We start from the raw sequence: 27,790 nt of genomic DNA, 5'->3' as shown, positions 1-27,790 counted from the left end.
TATTTAAGATTGTTTGTGTGTCTCTTAAGTTTTACGACCAATGTATCTCAAATGTATTGAAATATCTCCTTTAGTTTAGAGACCTGTAACCTAGTTATACTAATATCATATAACATTATATATTTCATGATAATATTGTATGATACCATGAAGAAAAATATGTTAGTCTGTATAAGTTCATTATTTACAGAATTGTATCATGAGTACTTCAGCTCTCTCTTTGTATTTGATTTTTTTCTGATGAACTATTTTCAATCAACTCTGATCCTGAATGGGATTGTTAAGTGAAAGCTGATCTAAATATGTAAATATTCATGCAGGCAGTAGCCAGCTTTGTATACGAGGTCAAACAGTGCTGGTGATTTTTTTGGAAAACTTAAAGTTATAGTCTCAAAAAACAAAACAAAACAAAAGAGTTCACTGTAAAAGCACTGCTGCCAGATGTACTCACGTCAATCATATGAATTTAATACATTACTGGTGCAAAGATTTAAATGTTTAAATAGTGATTTTGGTTGAGGTAAATGAAGTCATCCATAAGTTTAACAGAGAGAGAGAATTAAGCATAAAGTAAAAAACAATAAAGCCAAAAGAGAGACAACAAAGTGTCTCTGTGTATAAAAATTACAATCCTTGTGTTAATCAGTGTTTTATTGCTGTGTCTCATTTACGGTTCCTGCTGTGAACCTCAACTTCCCGGTGAGATCAACAGAGTTGATCTAATTTGATCAAATCTAATAAGATCTAATTTAGTAACTCTAAGAACGTCAATGAAAGTAGAATTGTTTGAGTCCTATGTTCATTTTCTGGAAAGTGGTGTTCACCACATGCTGGATCCTCAGTCTAAATAAAGCGGACTGGTGTGATCTTGCTTTTGACAATTAATACATTGTCTATAATAATACATACAGTACAAATAATCATATTTGTAGACACTTTTATATCAGCCGTAAAAAAAGAGCCACCCTGTGAGACATTTAGGTCTGTATTTACTGAAGAGTTTGTGAGTACATTAGCATAGGTGTGATGGTTCTGATCTACTAACCTGTTCCCCCGAGCATTTTCTGCATGAAAATGGGACCGAGACTTCTCGTGCGTTTGACCCATTTAATATGTATTCTGAGGAGTGGCGACGGTTTGGTGTAAATTGGAGCAAACTATTGAAACGGATCACCCCCATCAATTTATTACACCAAAACATACATAGTTGAGAATATTTAACGTTTAACTTCTCATCCAGACAAAGACATCTACACTATGTTGTTCAAATGTTCAACACAGGGTCAAAAGATAAAACTGTAGGAGGGAAATGTTTCATTTGGAAATTACAGTCATTCAGAAGTTAGAAGATGAGATGAAGTATGGAAAGTTGAGTCATATTATATAGGAATAAAAAATAGTAGTCAGAATGGTGTGGAGACCAGAAGTGATATATACTGTATGTGTGTGTATATATATGTATATATATATGTGTGTATACACACACACACACACACATATATATATATATATACATACACATATACATGTATATGTATATACATATATACATGTATATATATATATATACATGTCTATCCACATGTGCTGCTCTGATCCAAAATGCTGTATTTTGTTTTATTAGCTTTGATACTGACTTTCATCTTATTACAGAACACAGTATTAGCCCACTGTGACCAATCCACATTGAATAGTCTGCCAAATCTCAAAGAACATGTCGTATGACCAAAATAGTAAGTGTATTGACTTATTTCATGGCCTTTATTAGTGGATAGAGTTGTACTTGTATTCACTTGTCATGGAGATGTTATCTTGTAACTTCAGTATATCGAATTGGTTATCTCCATGACAACTGTCTTCTGAGGAAGATTGGTATTTGTGGTTGAAGACCTTGGAAGAGCTAGTAAGAAGAGCTTGAGATATGATTATTTTGTCAAACTGCTATTTCCAAGTTCAAGAATTAACCAACGAATCTCCACCTAAAGTTAGTGGCCAAAAATCTGTTGTCCAAGCCATGTGGATATCTAAACATCTGACTCTGGTTGAACATCTTCACTCTAAGACAGTAGAGCTGCTACTACTGCTTTGAGAGCCTCCACCCTTGTGGGAAAGGTTTCCACAAGATTATGGAACCTGGCTACAGGCTTTTGCTCCCATTCAGCTCCAAGAGTATTAGTGAGGTCGAACAGTGGTGTTGAGCGATAAGGCCAGAGCTTTGTGCAGTCAAGTTCTTAATCGCTAACCTCTGGGAAACCATTTCTTTATGGACTTTATGACCACACTGTTGCCACAAAGTTAAAATTGCATAATGTCTAAAATGCCATTCCCCTCAAGAAAAAAGGTGAGATAGGAACATCCCCCTTATGATGTATTCTACCTCTAAAATCTCCACCTGTTTTCACATCTTTTCTGTGATGTTAAAAAAAAAAATCACGTGAGGGGTGAAAGCTCCATTCAGAGTTTTGCACTCTTTTTTTACATTTTTTTTAACACAGCCCGTACAAAAAAGCAAAACTTTTTTTTTCAAAGTAAGCCGGAGTGCCGTGAGAACAGCTGTTTCACAGTCACTCTCCAAGTATCAAAGCCTCTGATTATTGGCTCAGTTCCCCTTCTTCACTTTTAATGTGGGAACTCTAATTATCACCTTAAGTTATGTTGAAGTAGGTTGCCTAACACATTTTAGTGTTAAGAGACGTTTTTTTACACCTTTGAGAAGGGAAAGTGTAAAATATTATTTTGAGCCAACTTGCTCCACACCTAAGTTGGATCCTTTATATTCTGTTATACACACATATATAGAGTGTATATATCGTTGATAATCATTTGTGGGGAAAAAATCTTTTTAGGCTTGTTAACGAATAAAGCCAGCTAATTCTTTTCTTTCACGCAGATTGCCCGCAAAGGCTATTAGAAACTTATGACATCTGTTTCATGTAGGAATCACTGGAAAACTGCAGCATTTAAAACTGAAAAGGAAAGTACAAAACAGCAGATACAGCTCAACATTGAAGTGATACTTCAGGGTTTTAGGGTTTAGGGGTTGCATGAGGTTAAATCTACAACTCAATATGTCATACAGCACAGTTGGAAAGGCAAGTTTCACAGTTGAGACAGTATAGTGCCAAGGGAAAGGGCTGTCTGACATCAAGGTAAAGAAGTGAGAATATGCTCACTATGGTGTACACTTTAAACAGATATATGGATTTTTTTAGATGGGTCTTTTTTATGTAGCTAAAATACATATTTCTGCTGACCCTGTCCACAGCAGTGCTTTGCTCTACTTCTATGCTGGGACTTCTGTCTGCATTTCCAAACTGGGAGTTTGGGAACACTGACTGTGCATAAGTATAATAACTCTAATAACTCATACAACCCCAATTTAGAAACCCCAAATCCCTTTAAGTTTGAAGATGGCTTAAAAGTATTAACATGATAAAACAAACTATTTTAATTATAATTGCAATCAAATAGAAAAGACACTACAAATGTAGATATACATGTACATGGGCTTTTAGTACTTTAATCCGTCATTCAATTCAAAGCATTTCAGACATTTGAAACAGCCATAAAGACCAGCTGTTGTCCCTTACTGCCTTTCATCGTCCACGTCTCAACCTCCACCAATTTCGAGCAGAAAATAGCAGCAATAATAATGTAACATCTTGAGAGATGGCTGGGAGAATGCAGCTTTAAATGATCTGCCAGAGGCTATTTGCCTCATTGCCCTTAGTGATGGCTCTAAAAACTAAATTGGCTTCAAGTTTGACTTGTTTTGTTTCCCATTTTTCGCATATAAATCGAGGCATCTTTTTGAGAGAGGTTCTTTCGGCTCTGTATATATACTTTTTTCTCTCTCTCTTCCCGGGTAATTTATGTGAGAAAGAGGTCTCTGCTGTGCATTCACCTTCCCTCTTCATGTTGTTTCACAGAAATGAAGTGTAATAAGATAAAAATAAATAAATAAATAAAAAAAGATAGAAAATGAAATGATATCTTATGCATTGACTCTCAGCTCTGCATAAAGACTTTCAGGGCCAAAATATGATAAGCTGTCTAGAAAGTGAACTTCATTCAGATGCACAGTAAAAACACTGTACAGCATTTTTATTCAGACTTGCATTTGTGGTTCGCCATGTGGAAAATGAAAGTAAACTAAAAAAATGGTCTACTTTGAGTACGTCTCCTTTTAAACTGGCTCTTGATGGATGAACCGAATGGGTCTTTGGACTGCTAGCAAATTCTCAACTTGATTACCAAGTCAAAGGAATTGAAACGACCCAATCTTACAATGATCATGATGCTCTTTTTGAAATTATACGAGTCCTGGAAATGGAAATAGCCTTAGTTACACAATTGGAATTTAATTCCATAATTGCGCTCAAGGCCGAATGAGCTGGCCATTCGATTGCTAAAAGTAAAACTCTCATCATGGCTGCACTTTTCTGCTTTTACTGTAGGAAAGAGATCCAAACACTGCAGAAACTTTTTCACCACCAAGACATAAATCAAAGTGCCTAACTCCCATCTTCATGTTCTACAGAAGGTGCTCTTATATTAGATGCACTCCTGGAAAAAAAATATGTTCTACCACAAGGCAATTGTTCTCTCAAACAAGAATAGACCTCCCTTTATTATAAAAGTGCAGATAGAACAATACCGTTAGTATATTGGTGTAATGAACATTCAAACGTTACTTACATTTTCTAGCTGTGATATATGCAGAGAAGAAGAGATGCTTATTAATGTCATGCATGCACAGCGCTCTTCTGTATGTTAAAACTTCTAGATCTGCAAGGACACTGCATGCCTTTTTTATTGTGTATTCATATAAGGGATTATGTTATTTCTGCTTCTTTAAATGAAACTTTCTTCCGGAGGAGTATTTCTTGTGTGTGCGTGGCGGATAAGAGCTGAGTACTGCAACATTACGCGTTTAACAAAGTTTGATCGAAGGCATTTAAAATGCATTAATACTGAGTCATCCATATTTCCGACGGTAAGCACACAAATAAATGCTGCCCTAATTTTTTCCGATGTCATATTGATTCACCGTAAAATAAAAGAAAATCATTGCAAGCTAACGTTTAAACCAGTGAAACGGCAGCAGAATCAGAAAAGAAACAGCACAATAAAAATGTGTGTCGTAGCATCACTGGCTCTGCGTTTCTGCAAGTTAAACTCACCTCATCAGCACTTATCAGAGTTTAGTCCAGGGAATGCCCTTTTTTCCAGGTGCCCATTTACAGTGTGTGCAATGCAGGTTTTTACAGTAAGGGGTGTTTATTTTCTGTTAGGTGTTAGTGTGGTTAGGCCAGAGAGCACATTACAGTCATGTATGTACAGTCACATTTGTCATTGTACTGTTGGTAGTCATAACCAGTAACAAGGGTGTAGTTAAAGCTGTAAGCTGCACCAGAGACACCTCAGCAAGGTGTAGACTTGTTGGCACAAAGGCTTAAACTTGGATTTGCTGATTAAAGGACAGACAGGCACTAGACAACCCTGCAGCAAGAAGGTCAGATGATTCACTATTGATTCAGGTTGGGGGGGATCTTCACCAAAGGCATCTTCACCAAACAAAATGTGTGAGTCTGTCTAATGATTTAATATGTGAATGAGTTTTACAACTGCTCGAGTAAGTGAACTTAATAGTCAGAAAATCCTCGAGTTACTGTTGGGTTACTGTATGTTCACACTGAATAAATGTTTGCCAAACCTCTTAAAGGAATAGTTCAACACTTTGGGAAATGTTCTTATTTGTTTCCTTGCTGGAAAGTTTGATGAAAAGATCAATGCTACTTTCTGTTTGTCAAATATGGATCCTACAGGCAGCATAGCACGTACTGGAAACTGCCAGCTGGAGGAAACAAAATCTGCCTATCTGCACCTCATAAGCTCACCATTTAACATGTAATGTCTCATTTGTTTAATTCTTAAAATATCTCAAGTGTAAAAACAACAGGTTGTGGTTTTACCCAGAGTATATGCGTGGGACTATTTCTTGGCTGGGTGCAGTGACTTCCTGGAATCTTGTCATCATCTTGAGGCTGTTAGAAAGCGATAAAGGCTCCAGACCGGGTGGGTTTTTCTGCTGTGTTTGAGGAGCTAATGGAGATCGACTTGTTCTGTAGCCAGCCTCGAGTGGCCGTTTATGGAACTGCAGTTTTTGGCACTTTGTGTTGGCCTTGCTTGAGGCAAGCAGCTAGATAGGATAGATCACGAGAAAATGTCTGCCTAAAATATCAATTTCTTCATTTAATTTATTTTCATTCAAATTGTTTTATTTTCATAGTGCATTTTATTGTATATTTGTATAAATGTGACTGTGTGAAAGCGTAACACCTTGTACAATTGGTGCTAAAGCAATTAATTTTTTATCTCTCACAATAACTCATAGTTCAACAGGAAGAGAAGCTTATTTGTTTTTGTTTCTATGGTATGTTTTAGCTCCATCTTTCTAACAATACAGCACAAATGCTCTTTTATCAGCAGCACTGAAACACAACCTCACTACACATACATGCATCCAAGTGAACATGTAGGTTTTAATTTCTGAAATTAAAAAACAAGATGAGTCGACTGAGTAAAATAATAAAGCCACTAAGAGTAAAACCTCTTATGCAGTGTGCACACTACTTCTACTGTAAGTGTGTGGTCCGAGATCGCTCCATGCTATCGAGATGAACAGTGTTTGTTTAAAGTTTGCTGCTAAACAATTAACCACGTCACACTGCTGAGTCACCTCCGACCTATGGCTACGCCAGCCAAGTGTACACAGTGTTACCTGCAAACCAATTAGCTGGTGTTGACGTTGCTGCAGTTTGCAGTGTCACCCTCAATGAACCCCACCCACGCCGTCACATAGCAGTCTAGTGGGAGAGGGGCTTAATTGCCGTCTCTCTTCTTCTCCCTCTATTAACTGGATCTCAGTGGACTGAGGAATAAATATGCTCTCTTTTCTTCTCTTCCTATAGATCCCTAGTGACTACCAGTTGGGTGCCTGTGTCAGATCTGTAATTAACAATGGACTGTTAAAGAATAATTACATTTTATAAGAACTTGAGTCATATTTTTTTTTTGGGGGGGGGGGTATAATTGCTATCTGTAATAATAACATTATACTCAGCAAATTAATTGTTGGATATTATCGCTAGAAAAAAGTTTGGGGCAGAAAAAACGAGTGCACAGGAAGCGCACAAAGCTCGGTTTCCCTCACATTTGTCTAACTTCATTAGCTTAGAGCTGGAAAGTGTTCGGTTTAGAACTGGTTTAACTCCAGATATCTGCAGAGTTCTCAGTGAACTAAGCCTGTAGTCTGATCCAGTGAAGCATGAAATACTGCCTGAGGGGCTAAGTGGTTGCATGTGAGATATTTATTCTCTAACTGTGTACCTTCAGGCCCAAGAACACCTGCCAAAGATTGACACAGTGGTACCAACTTGTTATGGGTAGTGTCGGAGCTGCATTGTCAGACTGTGACAGATTTAATGTGTGTGTGTGTGTGTTGGGGGGGGGGGGTACATGTCATTTTTGATCTGTTGCTCATCATAGCCTCCTAATTATTGTCAAAGGTTGAATCAGTGACCGACCGAGTTTTATCTCCTCGCTCCTTTCTTTCTTATCCTTTCGCATCTCCCGCCCAGTTTCCCTCTCGCTGCACAACGTCAACTGTCAGATTCGCGGCCTGTTCAGTCGGTGATTCATATGCTCGCCGTCACCACCGGCACACTCTGATTCCCTCCCACTCCCTTTTGCGCACTTTTATTTCTTTTTATCCTTCTGTTTTCCCCCTTTCCTCTGTCTTTGTCTTACATTTCCATCGCTGTCAAGTCAGTTTTTTTTTGTCAGCGCCCGTCCATCTCGGCGGACATTTCTGCCTTTGTGTCACACCGTGCTCATTTCCGAAGGATAGCTGGGCAGAGTTTGTGTAAATGTGCCCGTTTGACCTTTCTGCTGTGTTCCATTTATGTAACATAGACGGCAGAATGCGAAGTGTCTGTCTTGGAGACAGACAGCTAATCAACCCGCACCTCCGTCCGCATGTTGGGCTCGGCATTTCTAATCTCTCCTCCTTACCCACGACACATTTTCTGTGTTGCCTTGCCTGCTTTTGTTTTCTCACAAGCTGCCACATGGAGGCGAGCATCCAAGGTCAGATCACAGTGCCCCCGCACACAAATAGCCTAGGTTTTTTTTTTTTTGTGCAGTGCTGGTGTGTCAGCAAAAGTGGGCAGGAATGGATGGCTTTGCCTTGAGGGTAAGAGAGAGGGTGATAGAGAGGGGGAAGAGAGGTACAGACGTAGAGGGACACTCCCTTATGGGACTCATTTTTATTGCTTTTTCACTCCGTTACCCCTTTTTCTTCCCCCCTTCCTCACTTCCTCTCCTCACTATACTTCTGTCTATCAGGTGCCATCTGTTTCTAGGCTCTGATGAGGATGTTTGTTGTCGCTGGAACACCTGCTTTACAAACTTAATGAATCTTGTGGCTTGTATAAGGAACAATAAAGCCAGTGTCGTGAGGGAATTCTGATTTATTTATTTTATTAGTGTGTGAGGCTATTTGGCACACTCCACATTGTTTTATTTGGCATTTGGTTGTGAAATTGTTGTACATACCTAAAATTTTGGACCCAAGAACTGAATTCTGTTTCTGCTACGGTTATGTAAGGTCTCCATTGGTCTTTCAGGCGTGGGTGTCCTGCTGACTTGTCATGTAATTTTGACTGAAGGCGTCGAATGTCCTTGAAGAGGTCAAGGCCAACTGTGAGGAAACCATGCAACATCTCATTATGCAATACATTTTCACTTCATTATTATTATATTATGATAAATCCCCCCCATTTGTTATGACTTGTTATATATAACAGTATTTGCACTTTTCTTTTACATAAAATGCTTCTATTCTAACATTATAACAATGTTTATCTTATTAATTCTAGCATGAATCATACTGACTAAAAATCCATTTTAAAAATACGAGTTTTTGAATATTTGTAATATCTGGGTTCCCTTGCTTAATAGAAAGTGTACTTGAGGTTTCAAAGAGAGACATAGACAATGACTGTCATGCTCATTTTGATTATACAAAAAAGAGGCAATTCTAATTAATACGTAATAATTTAATATTAGTAATAAAATTATTTCACAAGAAAAGACCAATGTTTCTTTTCAATTAATTTTTTGTCTGCAAAGGCCACACTGTAGTGATCAACAACAGTTCTGCGGATATATAGAAAATAAATAGAAATATAGACTAACTAATGATATACTAATGATTATGACTAAACAGCTAGAACCTGACAACACATTGTTTGGACTCGATTGCAAGTATACAAACAGTTTTATATCAGTTTTAAACTGTCAGTGGTCAGTGATAGAAACTAAACCTTGTTCTCCCTCATCCAAGGCAATGCGACTTCATGAGACATTTTTCACATACAGTGGCAATTCAAGGTGCTTTATGAAAATTAAATTAAACATAATGAACATGTATATATAAATGACTGTGGTGTAGATAAATCATGATTTAAAATAGGACGCCTCACCTAGTACTGGCCACGACTAGCGCTACCAGCCCACACCGACTTAACCCAGGAGGTCTATCAGTGTACTCCTTAAACCATGTCTGTAATGTATTTGGTTCCACTCCACACTGTACTGATTTATAAACTAGCAGGATATTTAATTTTGTGTCCGAAAGGAACTCTAGCAGCAGCATTGTGAATATGCTGAAGCTTTTTGATTCCTGGAGCTCTGTCAAAAGACCATTGTGCTAATGAACCTTGGCTGAAATAAATGTTTCATGTGGTTATTTAGACCAGGTCAAAGTTAACTATGAAGCTGGCCAAGTTTTAGTTACTTAAACAGTAAAAAATACAACATGTACACATGGAGACACTGATTTTAGATGGTTTTGGTTATTGCATATTGATGTTTGCGGAATGTGAAAATGTCATATTTCGTAGAATTATGACATTACAACACTCTACATAATTCTGAATGTTATATATTCCTTAATATTTTATTTCATTCCTTAAAATTCTTGGCTTTAGTAGTCTACAGCCATGCTTTGAGGCTGTACTCCAGCTCAGTGTTGCTTTTAGCTAAGGAGTAATTACCGCAAAGCAATGCGTCAGTAGGTTGAGAGAATTGTTTGTTTCACCAGTAGTTGGTCATAAAACCAAAGCAGTGAACAAATCTGACCTGATGAGGGTGGCTATTATGATTCATCCTGAGGGGACCAACACATTTCATGGCAATCAAATCCACAAATGTCAGCCTCATGCTGAGGCTGAAGGGATCTTGGAGGATCACCAAAGCCATAAGGATTCATCTTCTGGGACCATGAACAGAATTTTGTGCAGATAAATCAAATAGATGTTTAGATAGGATACATGGTAGAAACAGAAACAGAAAAGTATTAGGGGTTTCATCAAAATAAATAGGAATCATCCTCAGGGGAGCATGAATGTCTGTCCAAAATTTGCTGGAAATTCTTTTGATAATAGAAGATTTCACTTTGGGCCAAAGTGGCAGACTGTGATGGCAAACAGTATAGTTTGAGAATAAACTAACATAGAACAGATGACTAAGAAAAACCCCAGGAAACTTGTTGCAGTGTCAGATTGCTTGGAGGGACCTTTGATTCTCTATAGGCTTAGTCATGGTGAGACACATTTAATTCTACTGTAAGCTACGCTGTTTACTCTGCAGTCAAAAAAGATTGCTTCTGTCATTTTTTTCCTTGCCTTTATGGGGGAAGAGACATCCCAGTCAAAAACATACAGTAGACATGAAAGGATAAATGCCTAAATGAAAGTCTCCACAAGCAATCCACAAATAAGCGCATGAGCAAAAGAAGTCAGCAGCCAATCACTTACCTCTCTCCCACTAAACCCCTTTCTCTGATGTTCATCATTTTCTTTTCTTTCATCTTGCTTTTCTCTCATACAGCGTTTGATCCCCCCCTCCGCACTTCCTAACCCACGTCTACTTACGCCGGAGCCATTTCTTTCCCCCTCCACCCTGCACTCGCTCACTCTCTTTCTCTCTCTCGTCGTGGCTGTCTGGGCGTCCTCTGCTGTTTTATAACAGTCAGTGTAATGGTTCAAATGTCAAGGAAAGAAACCCGACTGCCTTTCACCTGTCGGTTTCACAATCGACGTCTTTGATCAGTTTGTTACTGGAGCCTGGTGTGCCTCTGTGCCTCTAGTCTCCAACATTCACCCCACCCCAAGTACATTTGTGATGGTCTCTGTTAATTGCTGACTCCTTTAGACTCCTCTTTGCCTTTAGTAGAAGAGCTGTGGGTGGCAGGCTAGCCCCTTGTCAATCTTCTGTCCCAGTAGGTAACCACTTAGGATAGACAGTCTCACTGTTCACTGCTCTCTTTTACTGTCTTCACTATAATTTTCTTGTCTGCAATGTAAGTTTTGTTTTTCATCTAGCTTGATTGCTTGTTTTGTTTTTTACTTTGCTTAACAGACATTTCGCTCATTATATTATATACTATCACTGTATAAAGTTGTTTTGACTAATGCTTTAGAAAACAGTTGCCTATGTACGTCTAGACATGAAGGAACATTGGCATTCATTTGGATATGTTGTTTCTGGCCACTTTGCAAATATAAGTCCAGTATTCACTCTCCTTTTAGCTCTGTTTTTGTTCTCCACCAATTCCAAAGTAAATAGTTACCGCTTTTATGCTCCTTTATGTTCACCAGCTAGATGCTAACTTTGACTCTCTGTATAAATGACCCTGTTGAGGTCAATGAGAATTCATTTTAAAAATAGCTGCATGCCATTAAACCAAAACAAGGACGTGATATGAATATATTATCTAGAGAAGTGTCTGGGTTTTGAAAGGAATCCATACATGTGTTTCTTAATGAATTATTATAGTACTAAATGTGACATTTTACAATTAAAAAACAAACTTTTGTGTTCTCTAGTTTTATGTATTGGCTACACTGTCCTTAAACTATCTTGTAGATCCTTGGCATTTATTTTTCTTTATTGGTCAAGCTCTAGTTTTTCCAGCAAGTGCAAGAAACAAAACACAGCGTGAAAGCAAAACTGTTGAGAGGAAAAAGTTAAACCACCATGGATTAAAAACACATTTTCTCATCATGGACATTGTGCTTTCTTTTCCTCAGGTATACTTATACCCTGTGCCCGTTCAATCAAGTCACTCAAAAGAGCATTACAGGAACAGAAGTCTCATTAGGGTAAGTACCTCAATTACCTCCTCTTTTGTCTCCGTAGTTAAAGCTCCCCAAAAAGGAATGGGCACTGTATGTCAGAGAAAGGAGAGATATTCTAGATGCACTACATAGAAACAATTAAATATTTGCAATTTGAGGGAGAGCATTGTGAGTACATTGAGTGCTGCACTTCTAATAAGAAGCCGCATTCATTTTGTTGTCCTTGGGCTTTCATCATGAAATACACCCAGAGAAGTGAAATGTCTTTTATTTATACCAATTAGATAAACTCACATGACAGCATTTCTCATTTCACGAATGGACCTGAAACATATTCCACCACTACACTATTATGAAAGCTCTTTAATCATTGTTACGTCGCTCATAAGTCCAATATTTGCGCTATTGATTTAAAAAAATAACCTTTGTTAGGCTTCATACGACCTTTAATTGGTTGCTAACAGATCTCTGTTATAGTTTTAATACCTTTTGATCAATGACAAACAGCGGGTGAGTTTCATATACTGCTGGGGTTGTATTTCCTCTGCCTCGAAGGGTTTCAATTTCATCTAAAGGATTACGCTCCGGCCTTTTACCATCCCCTCGGGATTGGCTGTGTCGTCTGCTGGACATTGGTGCGTATCAAAATTCCTGCGTGCAACGAAAGATGCCACTCAGTCCCCACAGAAATGAACATTTAGATGTCACAAGACATGTTCGCTTTATTCCCCAGGAGTGTCAGGAAACTGATTGGAAGTGACTCTAAAGGATCAGCGAAATGACTAACACTAACTTCCTACAGAGTTAAGCAAAGGGCGGTCATTTAGTTGCAGAGTTTTGCTTCTACAATGACATCATGCCACCTTTTCCCACCTTCTCAAAATTGTAACATCTCTGTCAAACGGATAAAGAAAAAAACAGATGTCAAACTGATGTTTTCCTTTTTTTTCTACTTTTTCTCCTCCTTGAATTTTAGATTTGAGGTGATAATTACGGGATGTCGTCTCGCTGTCCTTTTCCACTCTCTCATTAGCCTTAACCATCAGTGATCCGACACTGTTATAGGGTGCAATTATGGAAACGCTATTCCATCGACATTGACACCTCTCCGCAAAAAAGCTTTTATGATCCGCTGCGACTCCTCCTCAATGAGGACGACTCAATTGCGGTGCTGTTTTGGTTGTAGCGGGCACATAGGCTAACAACTTGTTTTGCGACCAGACAATATGAAGGCATAAATGACCACGGGAAATTTCACGACAAAGTGTCAAAACATTTTGTCTCCTTTTGAGATGCGATGCCATTAGGCTTGACTTGTCTTCTTTTGGCAGTTGAAGTGAGACGTTAAAGATAATTTATTAGCAATTATCCCTTTTTCTGCACATGTAGTTTTGCTGGCAAATTAATTGGAATCTGAAGCAGGGCTGTGTTCTTTTTTGCACCGCCACCTCCCACACTACCCACTCACTTTTGGAGCGGAAAGTGCAATGCCTTCACCATGTTTTTTAGCGCAGGAAAGAGGAAGAACAGAATGCTAACTGTGAGTAATGTGACCCCAGCGCTTCTGCCTGCCTGTCACTCATGATGGTATGGAAGGGCAGAAGGACCAAAACGAAACCAGTGGTCAAACACGTGTCCAACTCATGAGTTGGTCACTCTGTTTGGATGAAATCTCTGCCAAACAGAACTCAAGGGAATCATTTTGAATATATATTTATGTTTGAAATGTTTGGGCTGATGTTGCTGGATACATGGATGCCTCATCTAGTCTAGAAAGATGTTCGATTTTTTTTTATTAATGTTAAAGTAATAATAGTTGAACACACTGTTGGTGTGTTTTTATTTTTTTATTTTGGTGTAGACAGGTCGTGCAGCACTATATGATGTACTACACTGTTTCTAGAGTGTGTGTAGTGAAGGTACATGTGAAATGGTTTTGGGGGAAGAGGGGGATGGGAGATACATGAATCATAGCTCGCACACTGGGAATAAAGTTCATTTTTTATCCAGACAGACCATCAGTCAGCCCTTGCAGGATATGGCTGGGCCTCCTGATATCAATCTGCATGGAGGCATCCTCCTTCTCCCCAGAGGAGGTGAGGGGGGAGAGGGGAGTGCTTTGATTTAAACGGCGGCATTTATCACACCTGCTTCGGCATCCTAAAGGACAACCATGTGAGAAGGAGGCAAGGAGGGGGATAGAGAGGAGGAGAAACAGCATTAACATGTGTGGCCTGTCAACGGAAGTGTGAAGCTGGAACTGTGACTGCTGTGGCGATGACATTGCTAATACCATTTCGACTAATTTGGATTAGTTATGTTACGTTTTCTGCAGCATTAAATAGAGGGTGTTGCTGCTGAATTTTTGATTAGCGCTCATGGCCGGCACTCAGTTTGTGAAGTGTGTCAGGCCTCATAAAAGTTAAAATTGTTCCCAGAGTCCTAACCTTCCTTCATGCTTGGTTTTGCAGCATAGTTGGCGTTAGACCATTAACTTTACAAATGTTCTTAAGGAACCATAAATCAGCTTGGGAACACTTTCTTTTGTAGCTGCTTGCCCTTATATTGTGGCCACACACACAGCCATAAAGATTTCATAAGGCACAGTAGTCATACTGTATGCTCCCAATTATCTGTAAATGTAGATATTATACAAGTCATATTCACCTCCTGAATTCCAATGTCTCCGTTTTCCATTTAGCGGTTTCTGCCTTTCGGTCTGAGCAGCTCAACCGCTTCCTGGAATGGCTATTGTAACAATAACATCAGCCACGATAATGATAATAGAGTAGAGGAAAATGCTTGCATTGCGACAAACACCATCGCACTGTGACAGCGTCGTCCATCTTCATAATGTCCCCTCTACCCAACCCCACCCGGGGCAGACATGGTGGGTAAACTAACAGGACAGCAAACACGGGTTTTTACTAAAAGACCAACAAACGCACACATATGTAGATCACTGATGAGTTGTCGCATACAGGGTGTGTGCTGTTTGGTAGCATCTTGTGCTCATATGAGCTTGCGTAACATGAAAGCATTGATTTTATACTTTGTTCAAGGAAGAAACATACACATACTGTGCATACTGTACATAGAAACGGAACATTTATCACCCTTTGTCACCGGCATGTCGCATCCATTTCCCACAAGCCTCTTTGTTTCGCTGCAGTATCACAAATGAAGTGTGTGTGCTAGTACTGAAAAATTGTTGTTTGTGGTTTTCAAGATGGTCTCGGTTCAACTCGATGGTAACTTTTGAGGCCTTTGGTGCTCTTTGCCATAAAAGTTTTGTTGGATTTGGAATTTGATTTATCTCTATACCTTTCCCACTTGACTACACAATATTGTAGTTTACAACTAATGCATTAGCAGTTCAGACAGCAACTCTTTAGCCCATTTGCACAGACTGTTGCCTTAAAGAGGACCAAAAGGAAGAGATTGGCATTTAGACAAGACTTGCTGAGTGAGATAAGAATACTACTCAACCTCAAATGTGGTTGAAACATGGACCTAGAACCATATGGTTAGCGTAGCTTAGCATTAAGGCTAAAAACAGGAAGAAACAGCTAACATGCCTAAATAAATAGGATCATGTACCAGCTCTAAAAGCTCACAAATGTATACTTTTCCTCTTGTTTTTATCTACAAAAACAAAGATTTTTGGTTTGGTACCATGCAGTTTATTTTAAGCTAAGCTAACAACGTCTCGGCACTAGCTCCAGACTCGCACGTGCGGTTTAAAATGTTACTGTTACTCTGACACACTGCTAATTCACTTAAATGACTCTTATTGTTCAGGTTTTTTGTCATGCAACATCATACAGAGAATAAAGAAACTCAGATATCTACTGCTATTCATCATGGTGCTTACAAGCTGCAGTCTATTAATATATGACAAGGTTATTTGTGCTTTGCCAGCCTATAGCTGATGGTACAGCTTTGTTCTTGGGTCAAAAGTCCAGGTTGGAAAAAATAAAAGCTTTGTGACACCCGACAGAGGAAACCAAAGTATGACAGGCTTTTCTTGTTTCCAACAATCTCAAGTGAAACTTAATGGTAAACTGCAGGAACATAATTGAATGCAGTGACATTATACCACTGTTGTGAAAATGATGACAAAGCACAGAACAAAGCAAAGTCTAGTTTGAAATTCTCCTTGGCAGAAACACGATGTATGCAGTCGACTACAAACATTAAACAGGTTCATACAATCAAGTGTATCAGTAGCAGTGAGCACAACAGCTCACTATCAGTCTGGTTCGTTTAAGTTTTTAAAACATAAGTCCCTAGGAAGTACATTGTCAAGATCCATTAATTAGCTTAGTGTTTGAATCATTTCCTGCTAACAACAGCAGCAACTACAAAAAAACAACTCCTTAAAGTATCCTCTCACAACAGCGTCTGGCCATAATAACCTTTCACTGTTGCCTTTGAAATATTTATGTGGCTCCTTCCTGTATTAGCTTGGAAATAGCTCCAGAGGCAATGATATGGAACAGTCTGGACCAGAACAAGCAGTTTGAACTAATTCGTTCTGTATATTAATACCCAAATATATGTTCATTTGTGCTCTCATAAGAGATGTTAGAAAAGTGTCAAACATAAATATATGGAACTTTTATAGATCGTAGCCAGAGAAAGCAAATAAAAACTATATAAACACTGAGCACTCAGATGAAGCGTTTTGTCCTCTGGAAGGCGGGTGGGATGATTTAAATGTAGCTGTGGAGGACGGAGGGATCAGTTGAGGGGTCATCCAATGAGTTTTTGTTTTGGTACTCCAGGGAAATCAGGTTGCCACGCAGTTAGGGTCAGGGGGTCGGCGTGCGTCACCCTGCAAAGTTCAAGGAGCTAGGCCTCTCCTTTGTGCTGGGGTCAAACTGCAATGCACTCGTCATCATCGAGAGCACACGGAGAGGGAAGACAAAGGCAAAGGCTGAAATTGTGCAGAGCCTTGGCGAGCGTCTCGCTTAATCACCCTTCAACCTTGGAAACACACTGTGTTTGACAGTCCAAGCTTGGAACACGCCCAACATTCAAATCTAAAAACAGGATAGACAATAGGAATAATAATAACTCCTAGACACTGCTGGGCGGATATGAATAACCATAAAAGAACAGTGGAAGACTACAAAAGAAAGATTTTCACCGCTCCGGTTATGACTCAGTTCGTACACTTTTAAAACAGGAAAATGTAACCAGAGATGGTTATAAATGTTCTGATGTATGAATATTATGACTGAAGCAGATGCATGGGACTGTAGAGGTAGGCGCAGATAGTGCTACTGTGCTACAGAGTCAAGGGAAAAAAGAAAAGAAAAAGGGTATTCTGAAACAAAAAAAAGGCTATTAGTGTTGTCAGTTACTCCTGCAGGTTCATATCGCTCAGTATTCAAACCCACAGGTCTCCCTTGAACTGCTTTATTGAACAGTGGATTTTCAAACAGAAAACAGTGGAGAAGTGAGGTAGCCTAGCAACATTGAAACCACAGTGAATGACTGTGTATGCCCACTGCGCTGGAGCCAGGCAGTTGAAATGACAGCGCAGAGCAACCCCAGAGAGAGTGGGATGTGCTGGCCACCGTGGAAAATACAAATAGGTTGGCTGTTTGTAGCGCTGCACTGTAGACATACTCATGCTGTTTACAGATCTGCCTTTTTTGAGCTACATACAAACATAGCTTAACAATATTTTCTCACACCTGCTGCCAAGCTCACTTTAAACCCAGCGCTAGTGACCCTATATTGTTTTGCCACGATGCAGTTCTTGTAGCGCTCGAAATAAAAGATCTCCACAATGTAACAGAGAGAGAGAGAGAATAAAAGAATCCCCAGGTGCTAAGAGAAAGAGGTGCAGAGATGTGAATGCCTCCAGGCTGTCAAAGTCTTTTACGGGGCTTGAATGATCCAGCAGAGCAAATTTATTGGCGGAGGCCTGAGAAAGGAGAGACTAGTCTGTGGCCATGGTAATATGGAAATATGTCAGCTTGATCAATAAGTCATTTTTTCACGAGGGCAGCTGAAATGTCCGACATCTTTTTAAAAGTATTAAAAGGAATGAAGTTCTGATAGGAAATACATTACGTCCCTTCTCCTTTTAAGATTAATTACTGCTTGCAGTTTTCTGCAGCGGTTGCGCATGTATAAATAGGCGAAAAGTACTGTAGCTAATTATCTCGATAGGTGGCCGTTTTTTATTGCACGGCAATCACAAGGGAGCTGTAAGATTATTGCTGTGAAACTACTCAAACACAAGCAGGTTACAAAATAAGAAAGAAACTGAACATCAACACAAGATTGAATTTGGGGATGATACGCTTCAACAGCTTTTGGCAGAATAGCTTCACTTAAGGTCGGCAGTCATAGGCTAAAAATACAATGCAGCGTGTCTCCTGGCATTTTGACAATGTTGATATTCGACAATATTTTTTCAGCTTCCACCAACTGATGTGTGATGCGTGAGTCAGCAAACAGTTTTGGATGAATAGTAAGAACAAGGGGACGTCACAGGAACAGAACAAAACTTAACTGCAGACAAAGTGAAATTGTTGAGCCGATTTAACCTGATGTGTCATAACAGTGACACAGGGGAATGGAAGTTATTTTACGTACTGAATCATCAGTGAAATGGAAGCACGTCGAACATCTTAATTGCTAAGCAGGACTATGGATATATATAGAGATATATCCAGGCCTGATGTCACCTCCATCTTTTTCTAAGAGGAATGAGTCTTATCTTAAAGTCTGTAAGAATAAATGTGTGGATATGTCGGACCAAAGAAGAAACCACCCAGCCAAATTTGAATGATTTAAAAATATTGACAAATGTATGAAATTAGGTGTCAAAATCAGGTAAATGAGCAGTATTCTCAGCTCCAGGACTGTTGTGGGAGCAGTCAAGCAGTAATTTTGAAGCGACTAAAACGTGTCAGATGCGTTCAGAAAATCGCATGACTAACTTTGAAACACTCTGAGCGAGATGAATTCATCTCTAGGGATGCAGGGGTATGCTCAGGGTGGCCTCAGCGTGTCATCGAGCCGCCCTTTAAGGACCGCCCACAAAATCCTGGACTGAAAACTGGTGAAAAACTGTTTGAACCTCTAACTCCACATTTCAGTAATATATCGTTCAAAGTCTTTTCACATGTTTACAGCAACTATTTTCCAATATATTTAATGTATTTTGAAATAAATTGCCTTTACATTTGAAGCCTTCATGAAAGTTACCAGCATGACACCATGCATGATTACCTCCATCATATCTTTGCTATTTAAAAAAACTGCTACCCTTTCTGGTCCTCTCGGTTCTGTTATTATTACAGACATGTCTGAACTTGTCGTCATCCCTTGATTTACCCATGGGCTAGAGCCTTAGAGGGCTTTTTTTGCAATTACCACAAAGGTCTAGGTTCAAGTAGATTTCAGTAAATTACATTTTTTACAAATGAGATTTTGAATGTTCTATTCTGTTTTTCAAGCCGTATATGACATGACACAAATGTATCACCGTCTTTACTTCCTCTTATTTGATAAGTACAAGTACTTAGTAGTAGTAGTAGTAGTAGTAGTAGTAGTAGTAGTACTAATAAAACATTTTGGAACAACTACTTTTTTATTCTTGATTTTGTATCCTGAACAGTGCTATGAAATCAAATGGACTGTTTGATCATGATAAATGTTGACGTTTTTTTGAGGATTGGTCTCCGTGATTGTTCTGAAGATAGAGGAACGCTGTATTTTCCAGTTGTGTACTTTTGCGTTTTGCATACTGGGTTTGTCTTTGTCTCTTATTAATTCATATTTTACATTAGCATGCCATGAAAGTTTTAACACAGTGTTCATAATACATTATATACATTATCTTGCCATCCTGATTTAATTTTTAATTAATCTGTCACGTTGAAAACAAACACGTCATATTTCCATGGATGTCTTTTGACTTAAAATGACTAATGGCGGTGTTTGTCGCTTTGCTTCTTTTCTTTTTTTTTTGGATTGTGCTCAATCAATGAGTGGAGTGATGCTCCCTTTTTTCGTTTAATTATTTTGACAGATAGTTTTTAATTTTAATTTTTTTTTTCATCTTATCTAAGCCATAATGATTTAACCTACACAGTAGTGACAGTTCCACTGGAACAAGTGCATAATTATACATTTAAGTGTTCTACTTAATGCGCTCATTTTCAAGCTGTCAAGGTCATTCGCTAGAGTGCCATTAGCGAAGAGAGGGGACCCTCTTTACCTGGGAACACGGCAGCCGCCTAATGTCCAATGCTTCAAGAGGAGTACAGCCACTGTGACAGCCAGTCAGATACAGAAATTCATTTATATAACACCCTATAGCACACTCATACGGGAAAACGTAACGCCTATATATTTGTGTTCCTAATGCGTTTGTTGTATGGTCCCTGAACCCTGAACAGCCCACACTTTATCTGGCAATCAAGACGAAAGGGTAATGACTCTTGTGTGTCTGAGGAGAGGGTTAAAGTGGTAGGGAGTGGAGAGCGGGGGGAGCTGACACTGTGAACCCCTGATGGCCTTTCTGCTGGGTAGCCATGGCAACATCTAGCCCTGTCGTTAATGAGGCACAAGTGAGCTGTTAACAGAATACTGATTTGGGTTTGACATCAGCCCCAGATTTATATCTGTCAGGAGGTGTTGATGAAATATGCTACCCTGAGTTTTTGTTTTATAACCGCACATAAAAATGGCCTCGTTGTTCTGTTTATGCAGCGGATGCAAAACTAAATGTGTTACTCACTGATTTGGAGTCATTATGTGGGTCAGCGCGCTATACATAAGAAAATTGTCACGATACTGCCAGAAACTTCACAGGATGACCTGTTGAAGAATTGTTTATATATATATATATATATCCCCACATACATTATTAAGTAATAATATATTTAAATCCTGCTCTGTGTGTCCCACAAGGAATGCAAAGAACAAAAGAATATAGATATAAATGCCCTCTTTTCATATATCAGTCATATGAAGTGAAAGCCCTGACTGAGCATGTGTCCTTCACATGTTCATATGCGTATGAATTATTTATGATGGTGGTGGGCACAATGGGTGGTAGGAGGGTGAGAGGAGCATCAGTGACTGGCACAGTAATGACGGTGCTCTCTGATTGGTGACCTTACACAAGTGGCAGAGGTTAGCGACGCCTGGCACTGCTTGGCTATGAGAGCGGGGCTTCTTTTTTTTAAAACATTTTTTCTTTCTTTCTTTTCTTAGTAGCACTGCTGCTTCACCGGATCCAAATTAGCCAGCAGCTCCCAAATTGCTCTCTCTACCTGCCAGTGCAGCGCAGCGTCTCATGCTGTAAATGATTAGCGCATTAACAGCATAGTGAGGGGACTAACTTGCTGCTCCAGACCCCCTTGTTAAAGCAGCGAAAAAGCATAGCTGTGAGGTATAATTCATTGCGGTGGCAGCTAATGAGTGGATGCTACAGTGGGAAGGTGACGGTAATAAGCACAGACTTTACACCGTCTTAACACAGGTTAGGATTCGGGATGAGGAGCTGGGTTGTTGGAGAAGCATTTACAAGTAATCTCAAGCTGAGTTGGCACATGCGAACGTTGACAGTTGCTGCAAATGAATGTGTGTGTGTGTGTGTGTGTGTGTGTGTGTGTGTGTGTGTGTGTGTGTGTGTGTGTGTGTGTGTGTGTGTGTGTGAGTGACTGTATTTGAAGGACCTAGCCTAACGTTGAAACTGATAGCTCCCGTAGAGCTGGGTATTGTTTGCGATGTTTCAGCTCCTTTTTGTTTAAAAAAAATAATAAATTCTTCATTTGCTTTTAATTTAAGTGCTAAATGGTATAAATTCAAGATAAAGTGGCCTGTGATGTGTTTTCTTACAAGATAATCCAGCTAATTCAGATTGTATCTACACCATCTGAGCTTTTGGAATCCAACCACTACACAGCCAGCTGTAAATATAGTCTAAATGACCAAAATTATAACTAAATATGAGCAAATTTTGTCAAATATTGATGCTAGTGACAGCCAGAACACTGCAGTTAATATCAGTAGTTGACACCATGGACACATTTCAGTATAGGGTAAGTATAGGGTAAATATAGGGTATTTATGTATAATAAATAAAAGCCCTTGTTGCCTCAGTGTTGATACAAGTGCCTCTCTGCTTGTAAAAACACGTGGAAATAGAAATATAATTCTTTGCAGCTTGCTCCTGTGCATGAGAAGCAGTTGTGATGACGCTTGAGTGGAGTTTTACGTCATCTTTCTAACGTCGACGAACACACACTGAATGGGCACTGAAGGCAAATGAGCAAATTTATATTCCGTTTTTTTTCTTGAGGAAAACCACAGAACGGGGCCACCATTGTTTTCTTCTCCCTGTGGTTTTTGTTCATCCATTTTTTTTCTCCAGTGAAGGGCCCAGAGTCTCAAAACACACACACGCACACACACACAAACATACGCGGACACACATCAAGGCATGCACAAATGCACTTTTGGCCCAGATTCTTATCCCCTCCTTCCTCCCTCCCAGTATCTGCGGGGTGTTTAAATACCAGAGTAGAGTTGTCTAAATGATAATTGCTTCTGAAAGGTTGATTTGTGGCTATATCAGAGGGGGTAACTCTCCCCTCAGTGTTGAGCGAGATTAGCCGTGGATCTTCGGGATTTATCACTCGAGGCATACGGATTAATGCCGCGATGAAGTTTGAAACGGAATCACTGGCGACAGCATCGTTTTAAAGAAATAAGAAGAGCTTATATCGGCTCAAGCCATTATCAGAAGATGAAAAGGAAGCTAATCAGCTTTTTTTAATGCTAATCATTCTTAATGAGGATTAGGTTCTAAAAACCGGTAAAACAATACTCTGAAACCAGTTTTGTCGCGAAAGTTGCAAAAAAGTATTTCTTTCAAAATCAGTAGTCTTGGAGATGTTAGATAGCAACATATTGCAAAGTATTTTCGTGATTCTTTATTTAGTCTTACAGTGAACTCAACTGCGATTGGTGTTTTTGTGGGTACTAGATCTAATTAAATCGCAACTCCATCTGTGTGTCAATAGAAATCCCACCTTAGTGATTCAGAGAGAAAATTAAATGAGATTGACTCCCTAATGTGTGCGGTTAGAGACATGTCTGAGTTCTCCGAGGCCCACTATCTCACCCGCCAATGCAAAGTAAATGTATGGATAATAGGTTTAGCTGCCTAGATACGCTGCTATTACACGTTTATCTTTGATGGAAGGTGCATTTTATGGCATTAGAGGAGGCCAGATTGAAGAATGAGTCATAACCCGCATATCTGTAAATCAGATTCTCGAGGTTTGAAGCCGTCATTAATCATTAAAAGGAAGTCTGCATTTGTGGCCCCTCCCTTTTCTCCATGTGGTTGGAAATGGATTTTCTACAAAGACTAAATGCAAATTACTGTCCGCTGCCAATCTTAATCTATTTACATACTTTAATTATGTTCATTTTTGGACAGGAATGTGCCCGTTTCTCTTGTTTTATTCCTGAAAAGAAAAAAAAACATAGATCTGAATAGTGATAGTTGGGTGTTAGCCCATTTTACTGGGCAGGCAAACAGGATTTCCTGCTTGGCTGCAGAAGACAGGTGCAGCAGATGCATACATACATACAGTAACCCAGATAATTTAAGCAGACTGAGCATCATGTGTGTCATGGCTGCAGCTTATAGCTGTTGGAACTGGATGAGAAAATGAAGTTGTCACTGAGGCAGGTTGGTCCATTTTTCACATTTGGATTGTGCCACGTTGTCAGTCACAGGGTCACACTAACATATACTAATCTTTATGTCTCCCAGTGCCATGAAATTAAGCATTAAGGCCCAATACGATGTTTTCCAGAGGTGTAAATAACTAGCTTTGGACGAGTCTGGCAAAAACTGTAGAATGATTGTAGAAAATGGCCTAGTCCTAGACTGTAGAAAAGTGCAACTAGGTATTATTACGGGGAATAACATCCCATCTTGTGACTCCTGTGAGTCCAAATGACTCGAGTGTGTTGGCTCAGTCTCGGGGATAACTTAAACCTAATTGACGTGGCCTACGCTGCCTCCTGGGGCACTGGAGCGGGAATGGAGATTAAGGAAGGAAGTGAACGAGAGTGAGGCGAGGGAATGAGGTGCTTGCGTGCCTTGTTGGGGTGATGCGCAAGGGATCGCTGGTCAACTTGCAGCAGAGAGCTGGAGCACTGTCACTTTCGCCGCTTGCCATGTCTGCTGGCCCTGACAGCAATCCATTTGAGGGCCTCATGGTACTAAGAGAGTGCTAAAACCCAATCAAACAGGCTGGAAAGGGGAAAAAAAAAGATGCTCGGGACCAGCCGGCTTCCACTTGTGTGAGCAATTCACCTCTGCGTGACCCGATCAGACATCTTAAATAAGCCATGCACATCATGGACGGGGAGAAAAGCCGCACTTGGGGACCTGAAGACAGCCATGTATCTGGCAAAACTGGAGAGTGCTTTTTGAAATCAAAGAGAACTTGATGTTTGCCCTCATCAAGGTCAAATAAGAATAAAACGACATTTAAAAAAATGTGGAAAGAAAGTCTGTGTTTGTTAGAAAGGTTTTTATTCTACTACCACGTTCATTCTATCATAGTCATCTAAGATTTATAATTACTTGTTTGTTGTAGAGAAAAAAGCACAAAGCAAACATTAATTATAGAATAACTATTGATTTATTCTGAATGTTGAGCTTTAGAAAAATCAACAGATATAAAAAGTATAATATTCTATTGAGCTCAATTACAGAATCATAGGTTGTGAAATATAGCGGATTAGTTTCCATCATACTAAAAGAGTGGAGCAGTTCTCGTTACTTTAATCCTCGGTGGAAAGGTCGATGTAGGCTAATTGATCAAGTGTTGCACACTTGTGACAAGGTTGGCACTGGTGAGAAAAGCACTTTGGCAGATTAAAAGAACAATACATAGAATTTATAGCTTTTCGCAGGTCTTTATCTAGAATGATTAACGCAACATTGACAAGCAAGTTTCAAAAAAAAAAAAAAGGCTATGTAAGGCAGGAGATCACACACGTTTTAAGTAGACGTCTTCAATGAACCATGCATCAAATGCATAAAAGAGTTCCCTCCCTAACAGGATTACAGTGTTTTACAAAAAAATCAATACTTTACCAGCAGCGCGACTGCAGCCGACGCCACCTCAAAGAAGCTGCACGAGTTCAACAGAAGATCACAGGAAGTTAGCTGGTGAAAGCGTAATCAAATGGCATCTGTCGGTACCGAGAGCTGTGTTGGAAAGTGTCCACTGGCACCCCGGTTTGCTTTGGTTTTCCAAATGTTTGGTGAGAATGTAATTAGCTAGCACTGGGCAGGCAACAAACCTCATTTGAGATGGGCTTCACTAGCGTTGTGTGTGTTTTTTTTTCTCTTCTCCTTCCCTCGTGTGTTATTGCACACAGAATTAACTCTGACAAAATGGTAATTAATATTTCCCCTCCATTGTTGAAGAGGAGAGGGGACGCAAGAGCGCCGGTGCCAAGATCCAAAGGAGGGCACTGCCAGACCGGCCACCTTGCCAGCTTTTTATTTTTGCTGCTAGAAAGTGTGTTTCAATAAGCCAACCTAGTATTGTTTAAATAAATATATATATGTGTGTGTGTGTGTTTGTAAAATGATTTGTTTGGCTTGACTGATAAGACAGAAACTTTGTTTCCACTGGCACTTCATCTATCAAAATACTCAAAGTGAGCATTTGTCTTTCAGGAAGTGGGGGATGTGGGCAGGAACACCAAAGAACCAGTACAGTCAGATGGTGTATGAGAATGGAGAACCCTGCTGGCAAGGAGGTTCACGCAGTACTACAGTAAGTGTTTCACACAAAACCAGTAAACATTCACACTAGTGGGAGCACTGTCATATACACGATGAGTCGATGACGTTGGTAAAGGACGAGGGAACGATAAGAAGTCATTTGCACAGCTCATTAGAGATGTGATACAGACCCTGTTTGGATTTAAATTCATTATGGCAGTTGTTTGCCATTTTAGACTTTAAAAGGTAACATTGTGATTTCTGTCTTTCAATTCACATGGAGATCTACGTTGTTAGGCAACACAAATGATTTTCAGACACCCTTTTAAGATCACGGTAAAATATCATGTCAACGCTGCAAAACAACATACTGTACACTCTCATATGAGGCCTTAATGCGTCCCCTGTATCATATCATATTTTAGAAAGAACCCTCCCTGCAAACTCACCAATCGCTTCACTATGTTTGTCTACTTTTTTTATCCCTGATTTGTATTGGGTTGTTTTCTTTCTTTGCAGATTTACAGTATTCTCTGCGTTCTTGCAGCCATGCAGATACTGTAAATTCTCATATGAAAGCCTGTATTTGAATAATGGCAGAGTCTCAAGTAATAGCCAGAGGCGTCACCGTCGCAAACAAATAAATATTGGGTAAATCCACCACAGCACTAATTCCAGAGTCATGTTATACTTCCACTCTTCTAGCCTGAGTTCCTGTTTTTATAAATGTTTTCATATTCCAAAATTAACACCATCACATTTTTTTCTCATTGAAAGCCTACTTATGATGGGAAGGATGCATAATATGTGAAAATTATGGAAGGAAAGCTTCAGAGTAGCTTTACATCATCGCGGAAAGCCAATACGGAACGGCTGTGCTGATGAAATTAGTGCTGTAGAGATGGACATTATGCTGAATATATCACAACAGGTGAACATCGAGGCGCTTTTGAGCTTGCATTAACCAGAAGAACAAGGAAAAGTATAAATAAAAGCCTGGTTCTGGTTTGGTAGGATATTATGAGATTTCTTCTGCTGCCTACCCAAATACTCACAGCATTGAGAAATTCCAGCAACATGTCCATTGAATTACTGTGGACAGAACAGTTCTCTGAGAGACTACAGTGAAAATTGCAACAGTTTAGCCACAGTTAGGTTTTCAGATATTTTTGACGTGTGATTCGTTGATCACAGGCTTTTTTGCAAAGAACATTCTTAAGTTGCACACGCTTTGAAGCACTCAACAACCAAATACTTTAACAATCCACCTCCAGAAATAAATACAAGCTGTAAAAAAGATGTAGTCCGCTTATTTCCATAAGGAAAGCTAAAGAAAACAGCCAAATGAAGCTCCTCTCACCACATTCTTCGGGGACAATTTGAAGCCTTCTCGCCCAGTCTGCTCTCTGCATGCCTCTCCTGCGCATGTGCATTTCAACAATGGGGAATTAGTCAGTCAATCAGTAAAAGACGTTCAGTCCTCATGGCCCACTCAGCAGCCTGGCAAAAAAAATGTTTTGTTCAAAGCCAAGTGATGGAAGCTGACTTGCTTTCTCCCCTCTGTCAGTCTTCATTGGTTTTATGGTTAATGTCGCTCCAGTTGCATTATCCTGCAGCTTTCTCCTTTTCTACTCCTCTCTCCATTTTCCCAGCACCCCCTTAGTCTTTCAGCTACGTTTACGAGAACCATTTACACTTTTTGTGTGCGCGAATTTGCTCAATTAAAAATGCAACACATTTAATCATCTTATTTTCTTTGCCTGGCCCCCTTCTTCAAATCAGAGTC

The 27,790-nt window shown here is 39.5% G+C and overlaps 1 protein-coding gene across 1 annotated transcript in view; it reads left to right on the top strand.

The window, feature by feature from the left end:
• Nucleotides 1–27,790, top strand: part of LOC104923988 (glucosidase 2 subunit beta) — a 117,489-nt gene that overhangs the window by 86,671 nt on the left and 3,028 nt on the right. Inside the window, exons 13-14 of the mRNA XM_027288032.1 lie at nt 12,159–12,230; nt 25,957–26,056. Of these exons, the coding sequence (XP_027143833.1) occupies nt 12,159–12,230; nt 25,957–26,056 (172 nt within the window). The remainder of the gene's footprint in view (nt 1–12,158; nt 12,231–25,956; nt 26,057–27,790) is intronic.

The sequence above is a fragment of the Larimichthys crocea genome, chromosome XIV, assembly GCF_000972845.2.
Source record: "Larimichthys crocea isolate SSNF chromosome XIV, L_crocea_2.0, whole genome shotgun sequence".
In the NCBI taxonomy this organism is placed as follows: Eukaryota; Metazoa; Chordata; class Actinopteri; family Sciaenidae; genus Larimichthys; species Larimichthys crocea.
The sequence above is the reverse complement of the archived record's forward strand: the minus strand, read 5'-3'. Positions and strand labels throughout refer to the sequence as shown.